The sequence below is a fragment of the Sorex araneus genome, chromosome 2 (assembly GCF_027595985.1).
Source record: "Sorex araneus isolate mSorAra2 chromosome 2, mSorAra2.pri, whole genome shotgun sequence".
Classification (NCBI taxonomy): domain Eukaryota; kingdom Metazoa; phylum Chordata; class Mammalia; order Eulipotyphla; family Soricidae; genus Sorex; species Sorex araneus.
Window position 1 is genome coordinate 314,092,062 of NC_073303.1, and position 27,893 is coordinate 314,119,954.

The window sequence follows — 27,893 nt, forward strand, 5'->3', positions numbered from 1 at the left end:
ATATGAAAAAGCTCTACGGGAAAGAAAAAAGCAAGTATTTTACTTTAAATACAAAATCTAGAATCACCAGATGATTTTACTTATAACTAATCAAGACTGACTTGAGAAACATAGCAATGAGAGCTAAAGCACAAATGAAAGGTTAATGATAAACTCAGGGGAATAGGGGGGCTCACAAGAAACTGAAAGTTTCTCTGGGAGGAGGAGAAGGGGAAGTTCACCAGTGAAGCCTAAAACTCTTAGGGTTAATACCCAACAAGTACTATAGGGAGTTTGTATTTTGTCTATCTTTGAATGTGGTTACATGCTCTAGAATATACAGAATATTTAACTGGAAGTCCAGGGACAGGAATGGATCCAATGTTTGAGTGTGAGTGCAGCTGTGCTTTGGAGTTTTTCCCACCCACCACCTGACATCACCCTGGAAGTCTTGGCCAGAAAATTTTCAAGAAATTCTTGTGGCTAGTTGGTATCTTTTGAACTTTGATCATGAATCCCTGAAATGGCTTTGATGAGCTTACTTCAAGGCAGTAGTGGGACATGAATGTGGCTCCTGGGGCTTCCAGAAGCCTTCTTGACTTCAAGGAAATCTGGAGTTTTAAGCCAAAAAACCCAAAAATCTTGGGTGTATTGAAATTTTAAGCAAGTTAACATCTCTTGGATCTTAGTTGTGAGGCTGTGGAGACCAGCTGGAGCATGATCTGGGGGACTTTATTCTCATCATTGGATAGATCAGTCATAAAAACAAAACAAAATCAACCAAGCAAAAAAAAACACCAGTTGAAAACAAGAGCCTTCTTCTCCTAGTCATCTGTTCTCAGTCACTCAGGCTGTTTTCATATTTAATTATCCGTGAGATGTAAATCAAAATAACAATGAGATATCATCTCATACCACAGATATTGCACACATCAAAAATAGCAAGAGCAACCAGAGCTGGCACGGAGAAAGGGAGAAAGAGACTTTCCTTCATTGTTGATGGGAATGTAGTCTGACGCTGCCTTTTTGGAAAAGAATATGAGTATTTCGCACAAAGCTTGGAATTGAGTTTCTAAATCATGCAGCAATACCACTTCTGGGAATATATCCCTGGGGCCGAAAAACACACAGCAGAAATGCCATCTGCACTTCTATGTTTATTGTGGCATTATTCACAATAGCCAGAATCTGGAAACAACCCAAGTACCCAAGAACTGAAACCTGAATAAAGGCTATTGGTCCAATGTTAGAAGCTTGCCACAAATGGTTTTGGAGGTGGGCAGCTAAAATAAAAAAGGGACCACTATGCCAAAGCTAGTTGGAAATGATAACTCTGGACAAGAACTGAGTGCTGAGAGTAAGTTAAGGGATATATGATAACCTTTCAGTTCCTGTATTATAAACCATAATGCCCAAAAAGAAATAGAGAGAGGAAAAGAAGGGGAAGTGACTGCCATAGAGAAAGGCTGGATGTGGGGGAGGGAGATGTGAGGGAAACTGAGGACATTGGTGGTGGAAATATACACTAGTGGAGGGATGGGTGTTGGAATATTGTATGACTGAACCCTGATCTTGAACGGTCTTGTATTTCACTGTGATTCAATGAAAAAAAGAAAAGAAATGAAATGAAAAGAAAAGGAAAGGAAAGGAAAGAAAAGAAACAGTAGTCTTAAATGAGGTAATGGAAGAACCAGAAATAATAGATATGTATAGTAACCAGTACCTGTTAATTAATGGACCAAGTGCTTATTCTTTTCAAGTGCCGCTGAACTATTTTCCAGTGTATATGACATGTTGGGATACAAGGAGTCTATAGAGTCACAATACATAAAAATTTCAACCACATTTTGAATTCACTGTAACATGGATATATAAATTAACCATAAAAAAGTTGGAAAATATTTAAAAACTCAAAACTGTATATAATAGTTCCAAAAACTATTAAATGGTACTTTGTAATATCATTTAATAACTATTGGATAAAAGAGGACATCAGACACAAAATGAAGTTTCCTCAATGATGACAACTGTAAGCATCTAAAATGACTATTAAGGGGTAAATTCATAGCAATATAGGTTTACATTGGGAAGCAAAAAAAAACACCCCTCAAATTGGTAAATAAGTTTGAGAAACTATAAAAAGAGTAACAAATGACTCCCAAAGTAAGCAGAGCAATGGAACAATAAAAGTTAGAACAGAGATCAATGACACAGAAAGAAATAAAAATGGAAATAAAACCAAAATTCATTTAAATTAATGATGAAAATTAACAAACCCTTGCTTTCATAAAGAGATGATAAAAAACTCAAATTAGGTCAAAGTGCAGAAATTTAAATATATACTTAATAAATACAAAATTTTATAAAATGTTACTATGATAAAGTGTGCCACTAAAGTTGAAAACATGGAAGAAATTGATAAATTCTTAGAATGACAGAATCTTCCAAATTTGAACCATAAGAAAATTTAAAAATGAATGAAATAAAAATATACAACAAAGAAAATGATGTACCTTGGTTAATTTAGATTCATTTTAGGCACACAAGAATGTTTTTATATACTACATCAATTATTTTATACACCAAACAAACACAAGGAATGGTAAAAGTCATATGATGAAGAGGTTGAGGCACCGACCTTGCAGGCAGTCAACTTCAGTTTGATATCCAGTACCACGTGGTGTCAAAATCACTATTGGGTGTCTCCCACACCCAAAATATATATTGATAATGCAAAGAAAGCTTTTGACAAGATTCAACATTCATTCATAGTAAAAGCTCTGAACAAATTGAGAATAGAAAAATCATACCCTAACATAGAAAAGGCCACTTATTGAAAACCCATAGTGAACAAATAGAAGAGGAGACCAGGTTGGAAATAAAAGTCTGTGATAAAGCAGAGAAATATTATTACAATATCTAATGCACTGAACAATTTCAATGCAATCCTCATCAAACTGAAAAATAGTACAACTGGTAGGGCATTACCTTGCTCACCTCTGACCAGAGTTCAATCCTCAGCATCCCAGTCACCCAAGCACCACCAGGAATAACTCCTGAGTGCAGAGCCAGGAGTAACCTCTGAGTATCCCCAGGTGTAACCCTAAAAGAAAAAAAAGTCAAAAATGTGTATGGAGTCACAAAACTACCTGAATGCCTAAACAATTATGAGGCAAACGATGTGGGTGCGGGGGCGGGGGGCAGGGAATTGCATCCTCTGACTTTAAATTACGCCATAAAACTACAGTATTGAAAATATCATGATATAAAATATCATGATACTGATATAAAAACAGACTGGATTAAGATTAAACCTCATTAAACTTTATTGACAATTTATGATAGTGAAGCTGAATACATGGAAACCTGATCTTAATTCATGATAAAGAACTAAAGCAAAGATAGCCACTTTATTTTATTTATTTTTTTTTTGCTTTTTGGGTCATATTCAGTGATGCACAGGGGTCACTCCTGGTTCTGCACTCACGAATTACCCCTGGTAGTGCTCAGGGGACCATATAGGATGCTGGGAATCAAACCCGGATTGACAACTTGCAAGGCAAATGCCCTACCCACTGTGCTATCACTCTAGTCCCACGTTAGCCACTTTAAAAAGTGCTTTTGTTAAAAATGAATAGCCATGTGCAAGAGAGAGAGAGAGAGAGAGAGAGAGAGAGAGAGAGAAGAAACTGACTCTATTTTACATCATGAAAAAAATTAATTCAAAGTGGATAAAATTCTCACATAAATCAATCTATAAAATACATTGAGGAAAAATAGGCAGGACTCTTCAGAACAGGGACCTCAGAGATACTTTCAATAATTTGAAACTCCACTGGCAAAGACAACAAAAACAGAAATAAACAAATGGAACTATGCTAAAACATTTTTAGAAGCAAAATAAACTAAACTTAAAAAGACACCTCACTGAATGAAGAAATGTTTTCATCCATAAGGACTAATATCCAACACATTTAAAGCTCTGACATTACTTAATAACAAGATATTAGCCCCATCATAACATGGGTAGAAAAAATGAATAGACACTTTTTGAAAGCGACATATAAGCATATGTTTAAAAAAGCCACATTTTATTGTTACAGAAATACAAATGATAATGCTAATCACTTATATCAAAACGTCTAGAAATAACCCTCTATATAAATAATTGTAATCAACATATTTTCAGAATTTTCACTTAATTAATATTAAATAACATTGCATGTAATGATACTTAACAGATTATGAATATTTGCTAAACATTTTAACATTTCTAAAATCAGGAAACTTCTTGTCTGTTTTAGGACTACATAAACATAATACTTATATACATAAATCATGATGTATAACACATTATATATATATTTCTGTGTACATATGAATATGTGCAATATTTATTCATTCATCCATAGATAAAAACTTATTTTCTTTTTAACTCTTAGTTATCTTTGTTGTTGTGAATATTCTGTGACAAAATATTGAAGAAGATATAAAACTTTAAGAACTGATTTCATTTATTTTACATAAAAACCAAAAGTTTTATTTCTGGATCATGTAACAATTATACTTTTAAAGTTGTTGCATAACTCATACTAGTTTTCATAATGGCTACACGGATTTAGATTCCTTTCAAGGCTTGTATTTTCTCCACATCTTTTCCCTTACTATCATTTTTATGAGACATACAAACTTTTACTTATGAGTTATCTCATGTTCTTAATTTTTAATAATCTTATTAATATACACATAGAACATATTTTCTTATATGACCAGGAGTATTTGTAAAATTTTCTTTAAAGAGTGTGTATGTTGGGCCAGGCCATAGTGCTGTGTAGGGCACTTGCCTTGCATGCAGCCAACCTGAGTTTGATCCCTTCCACCTATATGGTCCCCCCAACCTGCTGGGAGTGATTCCTAAGTGCAGAGCCTTGAGCAATCCCTGAGCACTGCTGTAAGCGACCCCAAATCAAAGAACATTGTGCATGTTAAGGTCCTCTTCCTAATTTTAATCACTTTGCTCTTAACTATAAGTTCTGTGCTTTTCTGATGTATAATTTTTGAGAAATGTGTACACTATTTTTAATAGTGGCTATGCCAAACAATACCGGCCTTTCATGTGATCTGCCAATCTATATCCCCAGCATCTTATATGATCCTACAAGCACCACCAGAAGTGATCCCAGAGTGCAGAGCTTAAAGTAAATCGAGCACTTTTTGAAGCTCTGGCCCTAATAATAATAATAATAATAATAATAATATAAACAAAAAATCTTACAAAATGGAAGTCTTGCAGAATAATACATAGTGATGTAAATTGTTAAGAAATGTTTTAAGTGCTCCACTGAGTAAAAGATAGAGACTTTGAATTTTGTGACAGTCTATTTCTTCTGATTTTAATTTCATGTATACCATGGCATTAATAATGATACTTTTGTGTCTCAAATACCTTTGCATGAGATTTACTATTGCACAGTACAACAAACGTATTTTCTTTATATTTTATTATATATGAATGATCTTACTATTATAACCCATATTAGCGATATTAAATTTTTCTTTTGTTGAAATATGAAAGTAAATGCAGGTATTTTATTATTGCATGTCAAAATAGACTTAATTAATTATGAATAATTATCTCTTTAAGAGTTTTTTCCCTTTCAATCCTTTGATATTTCTTCAGTTCATCAAAATCAAACTTTTTATAAAAACTTTTGATATGGTGGTGGGAAATGTACACTGGTGGAAGGATTGATATTCAATTATTGTAAGCCTGAAACTCAGTCATGAAAGCTTTGTAACTGTACCTATGGTGATTAATAAAAACATCACTTTGTTTGAACTTTTTTATTTTTGCCATATTCAAGGATGTTCAGAGCTTACTCTTGGCTATGGACAGGACCCAGGGGATCATATGGAGTGCATGATATCTAACCTGAATTGACCACATGAAGGCAAGTGCCCTACATGCTGTATTATCTCTTTAGCCCCAGTAATACATTTCTTTTGCATTACTGAGTTTTCAATGTAATAATTAAATTGTAAAATCTTATGAAAAACACCACTGGGGGCTGGAGCGATAGCAAAGTGGGTAGGGCATTTGCCTTGCATACAGCCAAACCAGGTTCAATTCCAGCATCCCATATAGTCCCCTGAACACCATCAGGAGTGGTTCCTGAATGCAGGGCCAGGAGTAACCCCTTTGCATTGCCAGGTGTGACCCAAAAAGCAAAAAAAAAAAACCACGCTGATTTGTCAATAAAAATTTAAATTGTAGTTTTAAGTAACCTACTAATAGCTTTATCAAATATTTTCTCAAATAGAGTCATGGATCAATAAAGTCAATACATTTCAAGGTATTCAGAATCATTTTTGGACAGGCATCAGAGCTTCAATTATACTGGTGATATTGATGGGTACAATAGCCATATAACCAAAACACTGACTCAACAAAACTGGAAAAATGAATTGAAGCTGCAACAACTGAAACACTGTAATTTGTCTGTCAAGTTGACTGGTGGGGATAGGGAGAGGGGCTGTAGTGGGGAGGAAATATTGGAACACTGAAAGAGGGAAGTTGACACTGGTGGTTGGATTGGTGTTGAAATATTATATGCCTAAAATGCAACTATCAATAACTTTGAAAACCATAGTTATTTAATAATAAATGAAAATAGTTCCTATTTTCATTTGCTAAAATTTCCAAAATTTCACTATTTTACAGAAATAAGTGTTATCCATCCTAGGGAAAGGTACAATCCTGCTTGACTCTAAGTTGGGGACCAGAATTCAGAATGCTGGAGCCAAGATGGAGTGCCGCTCCTAGGTGGACCACCTAGAAGATTTTCCCCTAAAGAAAGAACGTTATATCTGTTTATATTTATGTTCAACTAAACTCATATAGATGTTTACATTTAACTAAACCTGTTTATATTTATATTTGACTAGCACACTCAGATATGTAAAAGTCTAATACAACTAAAGAATGTTTGTTACTCTAATGTTTTACAGATTCTAAGCAATAAATACAACAAACTGAGGAGAGCCAGGACTTTTGGTCCACGAGACTGATCCCATGCTTTTCCTCTCCTATTTCTATCTCTTTTCTTAATCCTCACAGAGTTCTTGCTTCTGGTCTGATCATCCGGGGCTAGTCCCCACAGTTCTGCTCTTCTGGTATTTCCTTATTTGAGGGCTCATAATGATGACTGAACATTTTAGGTTATTGTTTTTATTATAGTTGATAAAAGGTCCAAAAGCTACAACTAAAAATTTTAAATCTCTTGATTTATGTCAATATTTCTTACACTAATTGGTGATTTAAAAATCATATGGACAAGCTTTTTATAAGATGTGGGAATATGGGGCACTTGTAGAGATAGACATTTGTTTTGCATGTGGTTGACCTGAGTTTAATCCCTGGCACTCCTTATCGTCCTCTGAAGCCAGTCAGGGATGATCCATGAGGAAAAAGCCAGGATTAAGAACTGAATATAGGGGATGACCCTCAAACAAAAACAAACCAAAACCACAGGAAAAAGAGTGAAGTTTACAGAGTACCCATTCATCCAAATCTCTTATATTTTTTCTACCTTTTCATTTACCTGAGAACTGTCTAACTAAACTTTGAGGTAATTATTTAAATTTAGCAATTTCTGTCACAAATAAAAATTCAAACTTAAAATTTTAGAATATAATAATAGTTAGCAATTCCAATACTATGCAAATGGTCAAAGACTATAGGGAATGTTTCATTTATTTCAGAAAAGTTTCACTCTTATCTGGATAAAGAAAGCTTTACTGACAAGGACATTCTAAAACAATGAATAAAGCTCTTTCTCATATTTATAAAGGAGTCTCATGTTGTGAGCATGCAAGATATTCTAAAAAGCATTGAAGTTGTGCTTTAAAAATTGCTTGGTTATAACAGAACCATAATGTGTTATAGTGACAGGATTTTACCATGCCAACAAATGCAGATATAATTGATATAGTCTCAGGGTGTCTCCACAAAGGATTACCTGTGTAAATCCATGTAAGTAAGAGTTCTGATTGTTTGTTGCCAACAATGGAGTTCAGATGACCACTTTTGATATAGTTAAAATTCATTGATAGTTAAATCTAGTCTAATTGCCAGAGCATATCAAAGACAAAATTTGTTTACTTATTGTCACTGATGATTCTAAAGCAGACTGGCCCACTGTTAAATTTAGTGCAACACTAAGACCAGTAAGATGGTATTGGCAAAGGTTAGAGACCTAATATTGATGTTACTGGAATCAGTGTCACATGGAATTTTCTAGATCCATCCACTCCACAGAACTTTATGAAGACCATATCTTCCAGTCTGTGTATGGGAGTGGAAATTGGCTTCAATATTTATCTAGTTGATGAGTTGATGATAGTAATGGTTTACCTAAATCTGAGAATTTAAACTTTAATCTGAGAAGATCACCAACATTATCAACACAGCATTGGATAAGTGTCTTTCTTTAGATGCTTGTGAACCATGGCTAAGCAAGGAAGTTCATCTCTGTTGTATCAGTCTTCATGTGCTGCAACGGCCTTCCTGCCCTAGTATATAACTACTAAAATTATTTGAAGGAGCAGGGTAGTAATAAAGATGAGTTGTGAGAAAATCTTTATGTATTATGTGAATTATGGTAGAACATAGAAAATTAATTGCATTATTCATGATTATCGACACATGAAATAAATAATGTAATTTAAACAATTCTACAAAAGAAATTTCACCCAGACTAGAACCATCATTTAGCCAGTGTGAGGACCACAGCACTGTTATCGATATCTGTAACATTATCAAGATGTATATTCATGTGAGAGTGATTAGACCTTTTATAAATGTGGGTCCTAGGGGGTGGAAAAGGGTTGGGTGCTTGCCTTGCATGTGAATGACCTAGTTTTAATCTCAAGCACTCCATATGATCCCCTGAGTCCTGTCAAGTTGACTCTTGTTCCAAAAGAAATACACGGATGCTTATAAGATCACTCCTTCCTTCCTTCCTTCCTTCCTTCCTTCCTTCCTTCCTTCCTTCCTTCCTTCCTTCCTTCCTTCCTTCCTTCCTTCCTTCCTTCCTTCCTTCCTTCCTTCCTTCCTTCCTTCCTTCCTTCCCTCCTTCCTTCCTTCCCTCCTTCCTTCCCTCCTTCCCTCCTTCCCTCCTTCCTTCCCTCCTTCCCTCCTTCCTTCCCTCCTTCCTTCCTTCCTTCCCTCCTTCCTTCCTTCCTTCCCTCCTTCCCTCCTTCCTTCCCTCCTTCCTTCCTTCCTTCCTTCCCTCCTTCCTTCCCTCCTTCCCTCCCTCCTTCCTTCCCTCCTTCCTTCCTTCCTTCCCTCCTTCCCTCCTTCCATCCCTCCTTCCTTCCTTCCTTCCCTCCTTCCTTCCTTCCTTCCTTCCTTCCTTCCTTCCTTCCCTCCTTCCTTCCCTCCTTCCCTCCCTCCTTCCTTCCTTCCTTCCCTCCTTCCTTCCTTCCTTCCGTCCCTCCTTCCTTCCCTCCTTCCTTCCCTCCTTCCCTCCCTCCTTCCCTCCTTCCTTCCCTCCTTCCCTCCTTCCTTCCCTCCTTCCCTCCTTCCTTCCCTCCTTCCTTCCCTCCTTCCTTCCCTCCTTCCCTCCTTCCTTCCTTCCTTCCTTCCTTCCTTCCTTCCTTCCTTCCTTCCTTCCTTCCTCCCTTCCTTCCTTCTTTCCTTCCTTCCTTTCTTCTTTCCCTTCCTCCTCCCCTCCTCCCTCCTTTCCTTTTTTCCTTCCTTTTACTCTCTTTTCTCTTTCTTTTTTCATAGATAAGCTACGTTATGTATGTACACTAAAACATCTTTATCCAATCATCCTCAGTAGACAATTTAATTTTTTGCAGGTCTAGGCCCTTGTTAATAATACTATAGTTAATATTAATGGGCAGTTCATCATAACGTACAGTCCTTTAAATGTATTGTTGATTTGATTCTCTAAGTGTAAGTTAAGTATTTTTGCATCAATCTTCATTAGAAACTTTGATGCGTAGAATTATTCTGTTCTATATCTGTGTTTGTTTGGATATCAGGATAATATTGTCCTTATGGAAACTTTTTGAATATTTGTTCTTCAGCTATTTGGAAAAGCTTGAGAAGGATAAGTAATAAAAAGGTCATTTCAGATATCTATAATATTTAATAAAAAAAGCCATATTGTCCTGGGATGCCTTGATTATTTCTTCATTGTTTTTGCTACAATCATCAATCATCATGTTTAGGTTTTAATTTGCTTTCTGATTCAATACTGATAATTTGTATGATTCTAAAATGTCATTGTTTTTTTCTCAGTCTTTTGAATTTCGAATCATGAGTGTTCATAGTAGTCTTTTATAATTATTTACACCTCTGTGTTATTTTGTTATCTGATCAATTATAATTTGTAAATATACTATTTGAAATAATCCTACTTTAATAAATTAATATAAAATTTAATACATTATACCAATTTAAATAAGTAGCACTGTACCACTGCCGTACCATTGATCATCAATTTGCTTGAACAGGCACCAGTAAAATCTCCATTTTGAGACTCGTTGTTACTGTTTTTGGCATATTGAATATGCCACAGGTAGCTTGCCAGGCTCTGCCTTATGGGTGGGATACACTCAGTAGCTTGCCAGGGTCTCTGAGAGGGACGAAGGAATTGAACCTGCTACCCTACCTGCTTTCTAATACTCATTTTAAATTTGAACATTAAATTATTTTCCATGACATTATAAATATGAACTAATGAATGTAAGTCATAGTAACTAGTAATATGACCTAATGGGAGGTAATTAGCATATGATTCAATTTCCAACAATAAACAGGAATTAATTTATAACCAAAATTGCCTTTTTGTGGGAGACTAGAACTCAGGAGAGAGATTATGAACTGAAAATGTAATTGTGATTTTTTTCACAGAGAGATCCACAACCCAACCGGAGTACTGACTGACATCCTGACCATAGTTTTGGCTACAAAATTGAAAATAACCTATTTTATATATGATACTAGCACCATTCATGATGGACATGGAGGGAATTATGGATACTATCACCATACACAAAGGGTAATACAAGGAAGTGCACCCATGAGTATGCTGAATAATAGACTTGTAATAGCTTTAGTAACAGTGTTATTTGAAGTGCCTCCTTTGAGGCATCGTCCAGAAATTTTTGAGAATGAATTTTGATAATTATTTCTTTGATTGAGAAAGCTTTTGTGTATTTTTATAAATTCCTCAGAAAAGTTACAGAATACATTTGAAGTCCAAAAATTCTGAAGTTGGGTTAATTGAAGAAAAGACTAGGTATGTTTTACCTTTACAACCATCTCTTCCCAAGATAGCATAACTGAAGGCCAGGAAACACTTTCAAAATGTAAATTTTCACAAAACGCAAAATTTAAATATACGACTCACTGCCCAGTTTTCCAACTATGCCATGTAATTCCAGAGATGACTCTCTCCCCCTTTCTTCAGTAAAGAAAGATCGTTTTAATCGAAGTAAACTTACTTAGAAAAATGGGTGGGTAACATAAATAACTTGACTTCACAGCTCAAGACCTTAGAAAAGGACCAACAAAAGGAGCCCAAACCAGGCAGAAGGAAAGAGATAATAAAACATAGAGCAGAAATTAACAACATGGAAACCCAAAAGACAAGCCGAAAGATCAATGAAACCAAGAGCTGGTTCTTCGAGAAAATAAACAAGATTGATAAACCACTAGCAAGACTCACAAAGAAAGAGAAAGAAAGAACCATTATAAGCTGAATCAGAAATGAAAAGGACATCACAACAGAAACCAATGAAATTTAAAAGATCATCAGAGACTACTTTGAAAATCTGTATGCCACAAAACAAGAGAACTTAGAAGAAATGGATAAATTCCTAAACTCCTATAATCTCCCAAGGCTGAACCAAGAAGACCTGGAATACCTGAATAGTCCAATTAACACCAAGGCAATTGAAATGGTAATCAAAAGTCTTCCCAAAAACAAAAGCCGATGTCCAGTCAGATTCACTAGCAAATTCTTCCAAACATTTAAAGAGGACCTAGTGCCAGTCCTTCTCAAGCTTTTCCAGGAAATTAAAGAAACAGAAACCCTCCCAAACAGTTTCTATGAGGCTCATATCTCCTTACTACCAAAAGCAAACAAAGATACCACAAAGAAAGAAAACTACAGGCCAATATCCCTGATGAAAACAGATGCAAAGATTCTCAACAAAATATTAGCAAATAGAATTCAACAATTCATCAAAAAGATCATACACCACGACCAAGTGGGATTCATCCCGGGGATGCAAGGATGGTTTAACATCCGGAAATCAATCAACATAATCCATCATATCAACAAAAGAAAAGATAAAAATCATATAATCATATCAATAGATGCAGAGAAAGCATTTGACAAGATCCAGCACCCGTTTATGATAAAAACACTCACCAAAATGGGTATTGAAGGGGCCTTCCTCAATATAGTCAAAGCCATTTATCACAAGCCTATGGCAAGCATTGTCCTCAATGGGGAAAAACTAAGAGCCTTCCCTCTGAGAACAGGGACGAGACAAGGGTGCCCACTCTCACCACTTCTCTTCAATATAGTACTGGAAGTACTTGCAATAGCAATTAGGCAAGAAAAATATATTAAGGGCATTCAGTAGAAAAGAAAGAAATCAAGCTCTCACTATTCGCAGATGATATGATACTATACCTAGAGAACCTTAAAACCTCTACCAAGAAATTCCTAGAAACTATAGACTCATATAGTAAAGTTGCAGGCTATAGAATCAATACCCAAAAGTCCTTGGCTTTCCTATATGCAAATAATGAGAGAGAAGAAATTGACATAAGAAAAGCAATCCCTTTCACAATTGCGCCTCAAAAAATCAAGTACCTCGGAATCAGCTAAACAAAGGAGGTAAAGGACTTGTATAATGAAAACTACAAAATGCTACTTCAGGAAATAAAAGAGGACACGAGGAAATGAAAAGACATCCCCTGCTCATGGATTGGAAGAATTAATATTGTCAAAATAACAATTCTCCCCAAAGCATTGTACAAATTCAATGAGATCCCTATAGGGATAATTTTGACATTCTTCAAAGAAATGGAGCAAGCGCTCCTGAAATTCATATGGAACAATAAGCCCCCACGAATAGCTAAAGCAATTCTTGGGAAAAAGAAAATGGAGGAATCAACCTCCCTAACTTCCAACTCTACTACAAAGTGGTAGTCATTATAACAGCATGGTACTGCAACAAAGGCAGAGCTGCAAACCAATGGAACAGGATTGAATACTCTGACACACACCCCCAAATATATGATCATCTAATCTTTGATAAGGGAGCAAGAAATGTGAAGTAGAGCAAGAAAAGCATGTTTAACTAATTGTGCTGGCAAAACTGGACAGCTACATGCAAAAAAAATGGGCTTAGACCTCCACCTATCACCATGTACAAAAGTCAGATCAAAATGGATTAAAGACCTCAACATCAGACCAGAATCCCTAAGGTACATTGAAGACAAGGTTGGCAAAACCCTCCAAGACATTGAAGCCAATGGTATCTTCAAAGCTGACATACCACTGGCCAAACAAGTGAAAACAGAGATAAATAAATGGGACTATCTAAAACTAAGAAGCTTCTGCACTTCAAAAGAAACAGTGACCAAAATACAAAGACAATCTACAGAATGGGAAAGGATATTTATGCAGTACCCATCCAGTAAAGAGTTGATAACAAGGATATACAATGCACTAGTTGAACTCCACAAGAAGAAAACTGCCAACCCGATCAAAAAAATGGGGTGATGAAATGAACAGAAACTTTCCCAAAGAAGAAATCCGAATGGCTCAGAGGCACATGAGAAAATGTTCCACATCACTAATCATCAGGGAGATGCAGATCAAAATAACAATGAGATATCATCTCACACCACAGAGACTAGCCCACATCCGAAAAAACAAAAGCAACCGGTGTTGGCGTGGGTGTGGGGAGAAAGGGTCTCTCCTTCACTGCTGGTGGGAATGCCGACTGGTTCAGCCCTTTTCGAAAACAATATGGACGATTCTCAAAAAGTTAGAAATTGAGCTCCCATTTGACCCAGCAATACCACTCCTGGGAATATATCCCGGAGAGGCAAAAAGGTATAGTAGAGATGACATCTGCATTTCCATGTTCATTGTCGCACTGTTTACAATAGCCACAATATGGAAAAAAACAGAGTGCCTGAAAACAGATGATTGGCTAAAGAAACTGGTACATATACACAACGGAATACTATGTAGCTGTCAGAAAACATGAAGTAATGAAATTTGCATATAAGTGGATCAACATGAAAAGTATCATGCTGAGTGAAATGAGTCAGAAAGAAAGAGACAGACATAGAAAGATTGCACTCATATGTGGAATATAAAGTAGCTGAGAGGTACAAGCTTACAGTGTTGCGATTTCTGGCAGATATTTCTGTGGACTTAGTTACTAAAATACTAAAATACAGAAACCCAAAACCGTGCGGCTGCTAGTGCAGCCTCTCGACCTCATATCTCTTCATTCTCAGCAATGGAAAACAAATTACTAAATGCTTTTTTTTCAGCAGGTCCACTTTAGGGGGGAAAAACTCCAAATCAATAATAGTGAATTTTTTGTTGAAATATTGAATGTAATCAAAGTAAAGTGAAAGTAAAGTGAAATTTACCAGTTACACATGCGGGGTGGGGGGCTGGGGAGATGGAGGGGAGGGGGGAGGTATACCGTGATTCTTGGTGGTGGAATATGTGCACTGGTGAAGGGATGGGTGTTTGAGCATTGTATAACTGAGACTTAAACCTGAGAGCTTTGTAACTTTCCACATGGTGATTTAATAAAAGAATAAAAAAAAAAAAAAGAAAAATGGGTGGGTAAGAAACCTCAGTAGTTGAACCCATATCCCATAAACTTTGCCATGTAAGTGTCTCAGCTTTACACCTAATCTCAAAAGAGATACCAAGATGATGAAACATAGGTACCCTGGTTTTCAGGTTAAAAACCGAGAGGCCTCCTCAGGAGGGGTGTGGACCAAGAATTACCCCAGTTGTAATATCTATACCTCCAAATTACATAATACTGAATAACACTGAGCGGGATGGAGGACTCGAACCCGGGTTGGCCTCATGCAAGGCAAATGCCCTAGCTGCTGTGCTATTGCTCCAACAGTATGTATTGGAATAAAATTACACACAAAGATACATAGAAAATTATCAAAAGCCTCACTGATAAATTTTTCATTTAGAGTTAACTAATATTTGCCTAAAGAACATTTAATTATTAGATGGCAGAATGGACTAATAAACGATGCTGAGTAAACTGGTACTCACGATGCAGATGATGTTGAAGCGCTGATAGTGGATCTCTCTTAGTGATTCCCAAGTTCTTTAATATTTTCAAGAAAGTATTGAGTAATAAAGATGCTCAAACTTCAGTTAGGAAATAGGAGATGTTATTGGAAAGAAGAGAAAAGAAAAGGAGCTTCCCTGGTGGAGAGGAACTTAACTATAGGACAAATTTTGCTATGGCTTTTCATGTGTGTATATAAAGTTTTTATGGAAAACTGGGTGTTTGTGTTATGTGGGTGTTTGTGAATGTAGGAAAGTTAAATATAAGGGTTTTGCTCTAGAACATTTTAAATGAAAATTGAGATCTTGGCAAGTGTTACAGAGGATGCACGGATCTAACAGATCCTTTTCTGGTCAATTGCCTTAGGTACTTTCCATTATCTTAGTCTCCTGGTGAGCCTAAACTCTGGGGCAGAATCTTATGATGGGCAATTGTTAACTCCCTGTTTATCAGAAAAAGGACAGCAATTTGTAGGAAATCAAAAAAGTAAGCAAACGAAACAGGATTGCTCACAGCAACTGGCAAGGGTAAACCATGCAAAAGATGATTATTTTACATTACTCACAAAAATTAATTTGAATTATATTTAAATATATATACACATACATATATAATTAGTAAACATGTAGAAAACCTTGACATTTTTATACAAATAGTACTATATTCATATTTATTCTTCAAAATAGTCAACAACATGAAAGAACATACAGAATTAAAGCAGACATTTCAACTATTTACATGGTGTGCCTATAAGAGATTTCTTTTGAATTTTTAACAACAATACAAAATGTACAGTTATTACTAAAATGGTGTGCAAATTTCTAAAGGATACCCAAAATAAATAGAACTTAGACTCAAGAGCAAATTTTATCCAAATTAATTAAAATTAGGCAAAGAACAAAATACACATTTTAAAAATGAAAATATACATATATATGTTAGGTATAAAAAGTTTCTCTATGTGCATAATAATAAGGTTATAGCAAATTAAAACCACAATGACCTAAATTACATCTTTAATATTAGATAAATTTTTTCAAAAAGATAGCAAGTATTGGCAAGGTTGTGGAGAAATACAACCCTTAAAAGGCATCTAAATTGGTGTAGACTTTAAGAAAAAAATAGAATAAAAGTTACCCAACAATTGTCAAAAGAAAATTATCACATAATCTATAAACTCTTTTTGGGGGCTTCAATCTAATGAAAACAAAGTCAGTTCTCTATACTCCAGTTTTTGTCACAAAATATTCACAGCAACAGATAACCAATATATGGATATACATAAATTTCAACTACAGGTGAATAAATATTACATATATTTATACATACGTGGGCAATATATAGTTATATATAGAATCAGTTATTTTCACTGATGTGTATATATATATATCTATGTAGGTTTTCATTATTTTTCTATTAGTGATTTCATTGGAATATTGTTATTTCCACAAATGCAAGAATTGTATATGAAAAACCATTTTTATTGTCATTGTAGAATTTTGTGTTCCATTCTATTGACAATAATATACACAGAACAGTAAAAATATATTTAAAAATAAAGTAGTAAAACATGAGATTTTCAGCATCATATAATATTATGATATTGTGTGATATATATGCACAGGAAAATGTATCTTAATTTGTGATTCAAATAAACAAAATTCTAATTTTATCTAGGGGATTGAAACCAGAAAGATTAGTTTAAAATAAATTCTGATATTCTATTCATAAATACATATTTACACACTTAAATAATTTGTTAATATTTGAGGCCAAACTAATAGTACAGGAGTAGAGGGGTTATTCTTGCATCCTGCCACCAGTTTGAGCTAGCACAAAATATGATCTCCTGAGTTTTCAGGGATCACTCAAACATAGAACCAGAAATAGTTCCTGAGCACCATTAGGGATGCATCATTTCCCCAATCCAATCCCACCCCTGCCAAGGAAAAGAAGTTAAACAAACAAGCTACTATTAACTGAGAAATTTAAAAGTGTTTATATTTGGTCAGTTATGCATTCCTATATAAATGAAACATATGAAAATTCTCTGAAACATGTAGTTTAAAACAACAGGAATCTATTTCATTTTGCATCTCTAGACACATTAATTCATCAGAATAAATCTGATTTCACCCGGGCTCTTATGCATGTCTAAATATTATTTAGCTATTACCTAGGAAATTCATGAATCTGGGTCTGGTCTCTTGGCTAGGTGACTTGGTTATAGTGCATAATTTCTGTCTAAAATTATTCTAATTGGCAACTTTGAGTGTGTTTTTATAGTGAAGACAAACACATCAATTCTTTATAATATTTATGTATCACTATTGCTAATATGCCAAATTGAAGCTAGTCATATATCTGAGCTGATACCAAGTTTTATCTCCAGCTATGACAAACTACACTCCGTGCTTCTTTGGAAGATTTGCAAAGCCATATATTGAAGAGTGTGTAATTAATAAAAACAAATATTCAAGACCAATAATGAAAGTGAACTTTAAAATCATGAATTAGATGCCTGAGCAATAATACAGATGATAGGGGATTTCCTTGCATGCCGCTGACCCGGGTCCAATCCTCAATGAGGCACCCGATAAGGTCACTTGAGCACAGCCAGGAATAATCCCTGACTGCAGAGGAGTAAATACTGAGCACTGCTGGGTGTGGCCCCAAAACAAAACCAAAAGCAATCATGATTCATATCTTATTTTCTGAATCTTAGACTCCAAGAGCATTATACTGAGCACAATTAAATGTTTCATCTTAGATTTTAGTCAATTTATTGATAAAATTGTGTATTTAAATTTATTTTAATAAATCAAGTAAAATATAAGAAAATATTATTTGAAATCTACCTTGTATTTTTAAAAATACGTGGGCCAAATGGATAGTACAGTGGATAAGGTGGGTGCTTACCTTGCACTTGACCAACCAGTGTTCAATTCTATGGAATCCATATGCCCATTTCCTCAGCCCGCAAAGTCCTGAGTACAGTTGGGGGTAACCCCAAAAAACAGAAACAGAAGACAGACATGAAAGATAGAAAATTGATCAGTAAACTTTCAAGTAGGTTATTTAGCATTATCACTGTATCACTGTCATCCTGTTGTTCATCGATTTACTAGAGCAGGCACCAGCAATGTCTCTCTTCCTCTCAGCCCTGAGATTTTAGCAGCCTCTCCTTGCTCGTCTTTCCCAATGACTGGAGGCTCTTTAAGGCTCAGGAGAATGAGACATATTGTTACTGTTTTTGGGATATCGAATATGCCACGGGTAGCTTGCCAGGCTCTGCCATGCAGGCGGGATATCCTCGGTAGCTTGCCGGGCTCTCCGAGAGTTATGTATATAACTGTTACTGTATTTGGGATATGAATATGCCACAGGGAGCTTGCAGGCTCTGCCGAGTGAGCAATAGACTCTTGGTAGCTTGTCAGGTTTTCCAAGAGGGAGAATTAGGCTATTAGATGTCAAGCTTCCGGGTGCTTTGTTTTATAGTCTCTGGATATTGGTGTTGATTGTATTACACAACGCCTGGGGGCAGTTTCTGGGTGTGACTGCCTAGCTACTGGAAAATGGGGGATCTGGGTGGAAGATTTATTATAATACTAAATACTGAATTATTAACAATTACACACCCTTAATCTAACCTATCTATCTAATACTGTGAACCTTCGCTTTTGTAGGTTAACTAATCAGTAATAGAGATCAGGAAGCAAACCATTCTTTGGGGTACAAAGGCTTATGTAGGGAGATTTCACATACAATCTTTCTCACCAGGATTTCAGAAAATCCATTAAAACAATCCTCACTGGCATTAAAATTTTACTAGAGAAATAAATTTAAAAAAATGAATTTCAAATATATATTTCAAACTAAAGAAATAAAATTCTAATGACTTAAAATTGGTTTAAGAGAATATTATCTAAATATATTCTAAATTGTACAGGTTTTATATTTTATTTATTACTATAAAATTATTTTATCTTTTTATTATTTTCCTTATGTTATATTTGCTTTATCTTGTTATTAATTTTATCAGGTAGTTAGCCACCAGTGGCAATACTGGTAGCACAATTTTCATTTTCAAGCAGATGTTGATGAAATAAAATTATGATTTATATTTTAAACCATCTTTTAAAATATGGTTTATATAATTGTGGTTTATAAGTACTAAAATGTATCAAAAACTAAACTAAGAGACGATATACAAAAAGCAAAGTAGTTTTCTAAAAAAATATTTCATTTGCCTTTGTAATTGAGTAAAGCTGTTAGAAGGAAAAATTATAATATTCATAGTTTTGTTATTTAAATATTACAAGTTGTATCAGATACATACAAACTAAACGTGAGCATATCATATTAGAACTCTGGATAATTAAATATCTTTATAGAATAAATAGCAATCTTTACCAATATAATTTACACATAAAACTCAAATACCTTAAGTTCATCTTTTTTTTTCTTTTTTGGTGTTTTGGGTCACACCTGGTGATGCTCAGGGGTTAGTCCAAGATCTTCACTAGGAATTATTCCTGGTGGTACTCGGGGGACTGTATGGGATGTCAGAAATAGAACCAAGGTGGACAGCTTGCAAGGCAAATGTCCTTCCCACTATAGTATTACTCTGGCTCCCTTTAAATTCATCTTGTCTGATAAATGTTTGAAATAAATTGGTTTTCAGGTAGGTACGCCTGTAATTTAATTATGAAGCAGTTGTGTTTTTTTCCGGGGTTTTTTTTTTTGGCATTTTGGGGAACACCCAGCAATGCTCAGAGGTTAGTCCTGGCTCTGCACTCAGGAATTATTCCTAGCGATGCCTGGGGGACCTTACAGGATAGTAGGGATCAAATCTGGGTCAGCCACATGCAAGACAAATGCCCTACCCGCAATACAATCATTCCAGTCCCTGAAGCAGTTTTCTAAAATGATTTGATTAGTTTTGCATAACAGAAATTAATCTAAGGGATCAAGTTGTGCTAAATCTTAATCTTTCCAACAACTTGCTTTGTAAACATGTGTACATAAAATACTATAGTGCTCAATTATATTATTGGTGAAATATTCAACAAGTTTTTGTGAAGGTACTTTTAGATGTTATGAACATTTAAAGCATTCAGCTGTTTGCAACAAACATCACCCTGTATTATGTGGGTAAGCCACATTAAATCAATTGAAGAACTTTAGAAGTAGCAAAAGAAGAAAACATTCTACTCTATTGATCATAACATTTTGCTTGAGTCTACTCTATGGTTTGAGATTGCAATATTAACACTTATCAGAATACCTATCCCTTTGGGACTCACTTTGACAGTGATGTTGGAAATCACTTGGGACAAGAACTTAGTGCTAAAGTAGGTGTTAAGAGATATACATATTAAACTTTCAGTACCTGTATAGCAAACCATAAAGCCAAAAAGGTCAGAGCAAGAAGACAAGTGCCTACCATAGAGACAGTCTGGGGAAGAGAGGGTGATGGAAGGGAAACTGGGGACATTTGTGGTGGGAAACGTTCACTGGTGAAGGGGCGGGTGTTCAGTCACAGTATGATGAAACCCACTCATGCAGAGCTTTGTAACTGTGTATGTATCTCATGGTAATTCTATTTCAAAAGAGAACAGAATGTCTAGTCTACTGAAACACCTTACAGTCGTATGTAGTATGGTCTTTCCATCCACTATCTTCATTATCATCACTGTCATCCTGTTGTTCATGGATTTGTAACATCTTCATTCGTCCCTGTCGGGTGCTGCTGTAGCCCGATGGCACATTGGGGGCTCTTTCAGGATCAGGGAAATGAGGACATCGTTGTTACTATTTTTGGCATATCAAGTACGCCAACGGGTAGCTTGCCAGGCTCTGCCATGAGGATGCAGGGTGATCTGGCTGCGACATCTGTCACCGCGTTGATGGCCAGGGTTGATTCTGCTGATCTGGCTGGCTAGGCAGGTGTCCCCTTCCTTCCTCACTGCTCCATGTGCGTCCCTGCCAAAGCTCCGTGTTCCATCGAAGAGTGGAATAGAGAGGGACTGGTCTTTGGTTGAGGGTATATGAGTAGCTGCGCTCCCCTGCTAGAACCTCCAAACTAGCTCTTCCATTCACTATAACTACATAAAACCAATTTTTTTCTTTAAATTACGCCTCACCAGCACTAAAATAAAGTTTTTGTTCTAAGAATCTTGATATAATAGGGAAATCTAATTGTGGCTACTATAATAAAGGGACAGTGAAGTAATACAAAAATAACATACATTAATAATTAGTTAATCAAACATAAATATTATTTATCTGTTACAATATGCCTATTCTTTCTTATTAGGGTAAAAGTGGCATTGATAGTATGCTAAGAATGGCTATTTACCAAATTACTGATTATTAAATTGTAAAAATATATTTCCCTTTACTATTTTTTAAAAAAATCATACAAAACTTATTAAACTTCATTGTTAATAATTTCTAGTTGAGTTAAAATAATTAGACACAATTATGTAACTCACAAGCATTATTCAATATTTTATCAACTTACCAAAGAATAATTATAATTATAAGAATAATTTAGAACGAAAGTTACAAACTAAAGAGAAATATTTTTTCTTTTGCATTGTTTTCAATATGTCATAAATACACAATCATATATAAATGACTATGAGAAATGACAGTTCCATAAAATGCAATTTCAAATTAAAAATATATCATTTAAATTTTATATATATATAAATTATATATCTACATTATATTTGATATACATTTCAGGTGACTAAAAGCTTAAAACCAAGAAATTCAAAAAGAACGACTAAATAATATAAAATAAAATATTTTTTATTACTCCATCTAACAATTTTTATTCCATTTAATTTGTCAAATATTCAGTAAATGGCTATTTCAAAGGCTTTGGAAAGAAAAGTAAGTTTGACACTTAAATGTGATATAGTGGGTAGGGAGGCTGGGACACTGGCATAGACACCTACCCCACCACCCCTGAGTTCCAGACTCTTGTGTCACAAAATATTTAAAACAAGCACTTAAGATTTTCAAGAAGGTGATAACCTGGCAGTAAAGTCTTGACTCAAGAGAAAGCAATCAATTCAGGAGGTGGAGGGTGTGGAGGGTCAAAATGAGAACAGCAAAGATAGTTTCAGGCTTCCACTATTCTCCCTAGAAGGACTCCAGTAGCTGGCATGATGCCCTGACTAGATTGGCCACTTTCACAGATCATCTTAGCACCATAAACTTCCAAGGGACTGCTGGCGGCTGTGATGAACCTGTATTTAAAGTGAAATCATGCTCAAGTGATGAATTAGACTTCAGTCAGTGGTCAGCTAGGCCTAACCTGTGCCTGCTTCCCCTGGTTGTAACACAGGGGAAAACCTTGCAGGGATCATAAACTGAATAGACTCTTTTTTTTCCTCATGATTAATTTAGCCTTGATGTCACTCTGTAAGACATTTGGTTCAAACACTTGGTAAATGTCTTATCATACTTCTCCCTGTTTATATTTTTCTCAGACTGTCATGACTTCATTCATATAATTAACTTTCTATCTGTGTGAATTTTCATACCTAATGAAAAAAAACCTTAATGAATTAAGGTTTGTTTATGCCATTAGGTAAAATAGTTAGGTTTTATAATGCAAAAGGCTAGCAATGTGCACCCAGGAAAGAATAAAATAGCAAGAAATAATAGAAAAGATGACAAATATCTTCCAGTCACAAGTTATGAACCAGGCAAACGTAGAATAAAACTGTTTAAGGGAATTTAGATTTAGGGCCAGCATGGGCAAAATTTAAATAGGAAACTATCAGGACTTTTTTTCATAGTTAAGAGATTCTATTTTAATAGCTATAATTACAGTGCTTGTTTGTCAAAATGAAAACTGAAAACAAGTATACAAAACAGTTGATTACTAATCGTGCATTGAAAGCAGTAAGAGGTTCCACGACACCAAATGAAATCATTTCTGAGATTATCCCCAAAATAAAGTTTAACAGCTCCAGCTTCTTCAGTGTTTATCAAAATACAAAAGAAAAAAGTAGAGGTCGTTGTTTTTGATGGTACATCTGACCCTTGCAGGCTGAGGTAGGGAAAACACGTGTAGCGGGTGCTCCAAGGGGTGTGGCTCTAGAGTGACCAGCCCTGCCTGCCTGCCCACACTCCTGCTGGTGAGACCCAGCCAGGCCAGAGTGAGCACGGGAATAACAGGGCTTTCCAGCCACCCTGACCCAAAGGAAGGCCCGGGTCCCTGCCGGAGGTCCAGGAGCAGCTGGCCACAATCCCCCAGCCCATCTCCTGGATGGCCATTTAAGCACGAATACAAGCACAAACACTATGGACACGGGATGACCCGACAGCAAATCACAGGGATCCTATTGTGACCATGCAGAAAGGATCCTCTCACGTTCCCAACAGGAAACAGGACCACACTCAGTCAGGCCTTTACTGCAGAATCTATACTAGGCACATTTCTCCTTTCTGTGTTCAAGTGTTCTCCTTATCTTGTATTTTAATTTAAAAAAAATGCACTGAGTTTGGGTTAAAAACCAACCTCAAAATGTATCTTAACACAGATTTGAAGCCCAGAGGAGGTGCGCCGAGCCTGTCTGACATAGCAACTCCTGAAGGCCGCACGTGCCTAAAATCCCTTCTCGGTACTAACAGTGTGTTGATTTTCTTTTTACAATAAAAAAAGCTGAGTAATATTGAATAGGAGTACCAGAAACTGCCTCATAGGAAACAAAAACTATTTACATTAAATAAAAACCCGGTTGCAGACTGCGTCTGCACATTTACAGCACGGTGAAGCACACTGTGACCAACCATGGAGACAGCTCCTGGCACTCACACCACAGGGCGCACATTTGCCACATGAGAGAAAAGCAAGGGCGGAGAGGGGGTGAAGGGAAAGAGAGGAGTGCTGGCTCACTTCTGGTTCCGGAGCTGATGGGACAGCCGGTCCAGTCCCTCATAGAGCCCATCCCCACTGGTGGCACAGGTGGCCTGAATGTACCAGTTCCTGTGGCAGAGGGAATGCAGGCCCAGCTTGTCTGTGATATCAGCCGCATTCATGGCATTGGGGAGGCCCTGCTTGTTAGCAAGCACAAGCAGGACTGCATCCCTGAGCTCATCTTCAGTCAACATTCTCATGAGCTCTTCACGGGCCTCATGCACACGCTCTCTGTCATTACTGTCAACCACAGAGATCAGACCTTGTGTGTTCTGGAAGTAGTGGCGCCACAGAGGCCGGACCTTGTCCTGGTCACCCACATCCCACACGGTGAAGCTGATGTTCTTGTATTCCACGGTTTCCACAGGGAAGCCTATAGTAGGAATGGTGGTCATAATTTCACCCAGCGTCAGCTTAGACAGGATGGTAGTCTTCCATGCAGTGTCCAGGCCCACCATGAGAATGCGCATTTCTTTCTTTCCAAAAAGGCCTTTGAAGAGGTTGGCAAAGATATCCCCCATACTTGCAACACTGGTCAGAAAAAAATCTCACCCCGGGCAGCCGCGGCACTGCTGCTGCTCCAAGCCAGGCATTGGTTTCGCTCCCACACCGAAACTATCAAGACTTTTATAAATATTTTTCACACACACACACACAAACATACACAAAGTGGAAAAGTTTTATTGCCTTCAGGGCAGGTAAAGAGAGAACCTTGCCTGGGGCAGGAACAAGGGAAGGATGTCCACCCAACCACCGCCAGTTTCCAAGGTTAATTTAACCAAAGTCTCTTATAGGGTCAGATTCATCCTTTCTACTTATCTCATGGTCTAGGGTCTCTAGGCACCTATAGGCAATTTCCAATCTGTCCAAGTAGCTTTTCCTAGGGCTTGTGAGATTGAGCTCACAAAGGGAGGGCCATTGCTGGACCTATCACCAGGGGAATCCATATCTAGGAACTACTCCAGGAGTCTTAGCTTCTACCCCTGCAGTCACCTGGTGCGTGGAGAAGGCCTCCTCGCACCCTGAGAATGAGTCTAAGAATACCAGTAGATACTTATGCCAATGCTTTCCTGGCTTCATTTCTGTAAAGTCCACTTCCCAGAATGTCCCCGGGGTTTCCCCTTTCTCTTTTCCCCCTTGCTGAGATCGTCTTTCCAGGGGTAACAATCTGGCAGTGCTCATATCTGTCTGCTACATCCCTAGCCATTCTTTTAGATGGGGAGTTACATAGTGCCTTCCTAGGAGAGCTATCATCTTTCACTGTCAAAAAAGTGTAGTCTCATGGACTTGCCATACCTGCTTCCTTCCCAACATCCAGGGCACCACCACGCTTTCTTTTCCAACCTTCACCCAAGGCCCCGCATACGTCATCCCAGGCAGCCTTTCCAGGAACTCCAGAACTTCTCTCCAGTAGCTGAGTGATTCCTACAGAGCAGAGGCTAGAAGAGCGACAAGAATGGGTGCTGGGTGGCAGCAACATCTCTCACCATAGCATCTGCTCAAGGTCATCTCCTCGCTGGTGTCCGGGACACTGTGTCACAGACACTTGATCTTGCTCTCAGATGGTGTGGAGCAAGTTCAACATTTCTTCCTTGTTCTTAATGCCTTTTCCTTCTGCTGTGAGCAGTCTCCACTCTGATATATAGCCCCACGGATGTGGATTGTGACAAAGCATACCTGCTGTCAGTGTAAATGTTCACCCGCCTGCCCTTGGTTACCTTAGTGCCTGGGTTAGGTTTCCCAGTGTTCCCAGGTTCCAAGGGACAAGGCACAGTGTTTGATCTGTAGCTATGGCTGCTGTCCCTGCATACAGCTGACCATCCTTTCTCACAGAACTGCTCCCATCAGTGAACAAGGACAAATATGGGTGGTCTGGCGGGAGGGAGGATTGTCATATCTGAGCAAGAACACCTTGGCAGTCGTGTGCTGTTTGAACCAGCTCATTTGGCACAAGGGAGAAGAGTTCAATACATTGGGAGGCTTGAAGAAAACCTTCAGTTCATTGAGGAGGACTGCTTGGTAGCTAGTCACTCTAGTACCCATCATCCACCTGTCAGGAGGTGTTCTGAGCAGTCCCTTGACTAAAGTCACTGGGGCTGCCACCATCCACAATCATGGAGGAAACCCTGCTGCCACTAGGTGTAGCTTCTTGCTTAGGTAAGTGACAAGTCTTACCCATGGCCAAGCTTCTGAATCAGGACTCCTTTGGCCATGCCCACTTTCTCATCCACACACAGGTGGTAGAGTTTGCTGATGTCTGGGATAGCCAGCACAAGGGACCCTCAAGTCTCCCCTAAGTTCTTGGAAAACCAATTTGGCCTCTATAGTAGCTTCATTATTTAAGGGAACTGAGATATTGAGAACCTACATAGCCCAATCTCCCGAAGAATTCATAGGAGTACCTGGTGTCTGTCCATTGGGTATTGGGAGATTACCTGCTTTTGAGACTTCAAGAGAATCCTCAGTTTTTCATGCAAGTCATACCCTGGGTCTGGCATAACTGCACCGTTTTGACCGAGACTCAATACTCCTTATAGGGTCTGTAGCAGTTCGTGGGTGCCTTCTAGGTACTCTTCTATGACTCTGCCGCAATCAATAGATTGTCCATATACAGGAAAATGGTGACCTGCAGGTGGGCTATGCTCACAAAGTTCAGGGTACAGAGCCTCATCAAAGACTGTGGGGAGTTCTTAAATCCTTGAGGCAACCTGGTCCAAGTTAGTTGTCCCTGGAACCCATCCTGAGGGTCCAACCACTCAAAGCAAATAGGGGCTGCAATTCTGGAGCCAAGGGAACACAAAAGAAGGAATGCTTTTCATCTACGACAGTACAGACCACTCATCCAGAACTCAATAATGTCAGTAAGGTATAGGGGTTGGGTACGGTGGGGTGGATGTCCCCAACTCTTCTGTTTACCTCCCTGAGGTCCTGCACTGGCCTCTATTTCCCAGTCTCTACTTTTCAAACTGGGAGAAGAGGATATTCCAAGAGGAAGAGCATGGCACTAAGATCCCTCCCCACCTGAGCCAGTTATTGTGTTCCCGATCCCTTCTTTGGCCTCCAGTGGGAGGGAGACAGGTTGTGATGTTGCCTTCAACATACCAGGGATGGCTGATCTTTTACCAGTCTTGGTGGGTTCTCTTCTGCCCACATGAATGAGAAATCAGCCTTCAGAATTTTCAGGAGTGCTTCGGGTGGGATCTCCCGGGGACTCATTCCCTCATGGAGCAAATATTCATCCATTGAGGCTAGTAAAATTTGGACTCCCCAAGGTAGTATGGTCATGTCGGTTGTGGTTCCTGGGGGTTTCAGAGTCATGCTAACATTAGTTTCTAAATTGAGTCATAGCCATTCATTTATGGAAGAAGTCTTGTCCCATCAGGTTGTACTGGCAGTTTGGGAGAACCAGGAACTTATGTTTAACTGTCCCTAATCCAATGTTCAGAGTCCTTTCAGTTGTCTAATTATGTTCTGCTACTTCATTAGCTCCTTGAACAAGAATTCTACTCCCCAAAAGCTTTCCCATAAGTTTCTTGAAGGAAGAGTGTCAAGCCCTGGTGTTGGCTGTAAAAATTGGTCAATTTCCCCCTCACCC

General features: G+C 37.5%; 1 protein-coding gene across 3 annotated transcripts; it reads right to left on the minus strand.

The window, feature by feature from the left end:
* Positions 1-23,860: 23,860 nt before the first annotated feature.
* Positions 23,861-27,824, minus strand: LOC101552429 (ADP-ribosylation factor 1-like). Of its 3 annotated transcripts, none has more exons than XM_055127386.1 (2): positions 27,806-27,824; positions 23,861-24,788 (listed from the first exon to the last, which is right to left on the minus strand). In XM_055127386.1, the coding sequence occupies exons 1-2, from the start codon at positions 27,822-27,824 to the stop codon at positions 24,274-24,276; spliced, it is 534 nt and encodes a 177-aa protein (XP_054983361.1). In that variant the 3' UTR covers positions 23,861-24,273. The 3 variants fall into 3 exon arrangements, with proteins under 3 accessions (XP_054983361.1, XP_054983362.1, XP_012791257.1); XM_055127387.1 differs by lacking the exon at positions 27,806-27,824 and having other exon boundaries at positions 23,861-24,560; positions 24,672-24,819; XM_012935803.2 differs by lacking the exon at positions 27,806-27,824 and having other exon boundaries at positions 23,861-24,819.
* Positions 27,825-27,893: the final 69 nt, after the last annotated feature.

What these genes read in the sequence shown, in the direction of transcription:
- LOC101552429 (XM_012935803.2), bottom strand. Translation starts at nt 24,819, where the DNA reads ATGGGGGATATCTTTGCCAACCTCTTCAAAGGCCTTTTTGGAAAGAAA.